The sequence below is a fragment of the Haliaeetus leucocephalus genome, unplaced genomic scaffold, assembly GCF_000737465.1.
Source record: "Haliaeetus leucocephalus isolate CR32 unplaced genomic scaffold, Haliaeetus_leucocephalus-4.0 Scaffold271, whole genome shotgun sequence".
In the NCBI taxonomy this organism is placed as follows: Eukaryota; Metazoa; Chordata; class Aves; order Accipitriformes; family Accipitridae; genus Haliaeetus; species Haliaeetus leucocephalus.
In genome coordinates this window covers 248,245-249,098 of record NW_010972707.1, presented here as the reverse complement: position 1 = coordinate 249,098, position 854 = coordinate 248,245, and the positions used below count along the sequence as shown (strand labels likewise).

The window sequence follows — 854 nt, the reverse complement described above, 5'->3', positions numbered from 1 at the left end:
TTCCAGGGCCCCTCCACACCACAGACATGGCCTGCTACGACCTCTGCCGCCCCTGCGGACCCACCCCGCTGGCTAACAGCTGCAACGAGCCCTGTGTCCAGCAGTGCCAGGACTCCCGCGTCGTCATCCAGCCTTCTACCGTGGTGGTCACCCTGCCAGGACCCATCCTCAGCTCCTTCCCCCAGAACACCGCCGTCGGATCCTCCTCATCGGCTGCCGTGGGCAACGTCCTCAGCTCCCAGGGAGTGCCCATCTCTGGTGGCTTCGGAGGCCTGGGCGGCTACGGCTTCGGAGGCCTGGGCTGCTTCGGCGGCAGAAGAGGCTGCTACCCCTGCTAAGGGCCCCTGACGCCAACCGCCCACACCCTGGAAGCCACGGCATGGATCGAGGATGCACCTCCATCCAGCATGTTGCTCGCACACGGGCTCAGTAACAACGGCTCCTTCTCTCAAGGCACAAAGCAAGCACCTTCTCACAAGCCAAAGACCACTGGGGACCTCCAGTGTGCTGCTCACCTCGTGGGGCGGGAAGATCTAGGAGCTCTGCCGAGATCTGTCTCACACAAGGGACCTCAGCTCACGGTCGCCCTCCTTGCACCTCAGAGCGGCTCCTTTCCATTTGCCGCTCCTGCCTTTTCGCTCTTTTTTTTGGTCTCTCAATAAAGTTCTCCTGCATCCCAGCCTGAGACGCCTCCTCTTCCTTTCTTCTCCCATGGCTCTTCCAACCTCACCCAGCACAAAGCCAGACCTCCAGAGGCCACTGGGCTGGCTGCAAAGGGCCTACAAGAGCTCTCTTAGGAACCGTGTCCCCAGCAACATCCACACAGAGTGCCACAGCGGGGCTCCCAGCCCCTG

General features: G+C 62.2%; 1 protein-coding gene across 1 annotated transcript; it reads left to right on the top strand.

The window, feature by feature from the left end:
• The first annotated feature begins 26 nt into the window (after window positions 1–26).
• On the top strand, window positions 27–338 carry LOC104832914 (feather keratin-like). Its single transcript, XM_010569321.1, has one exon. The coding sequence runs from the start codon at window positions 27–29 to the stop codon at window positions 336–338; it is 312 nt and encodes a 103-aa protein (XP_010567623.1).
• The last annotated feature ends 516 nt before the right edge of the window (window positions 339–854 follow it).

Coding starts and splice junctions, on each gene's coding strand:
- LOC104832914 (XM_010569321.1), top strand. CDS start 27: ATGGCCTGCTACGACCTCTGCCGCCCCTGCGGACCCACCCCGCTGGCT.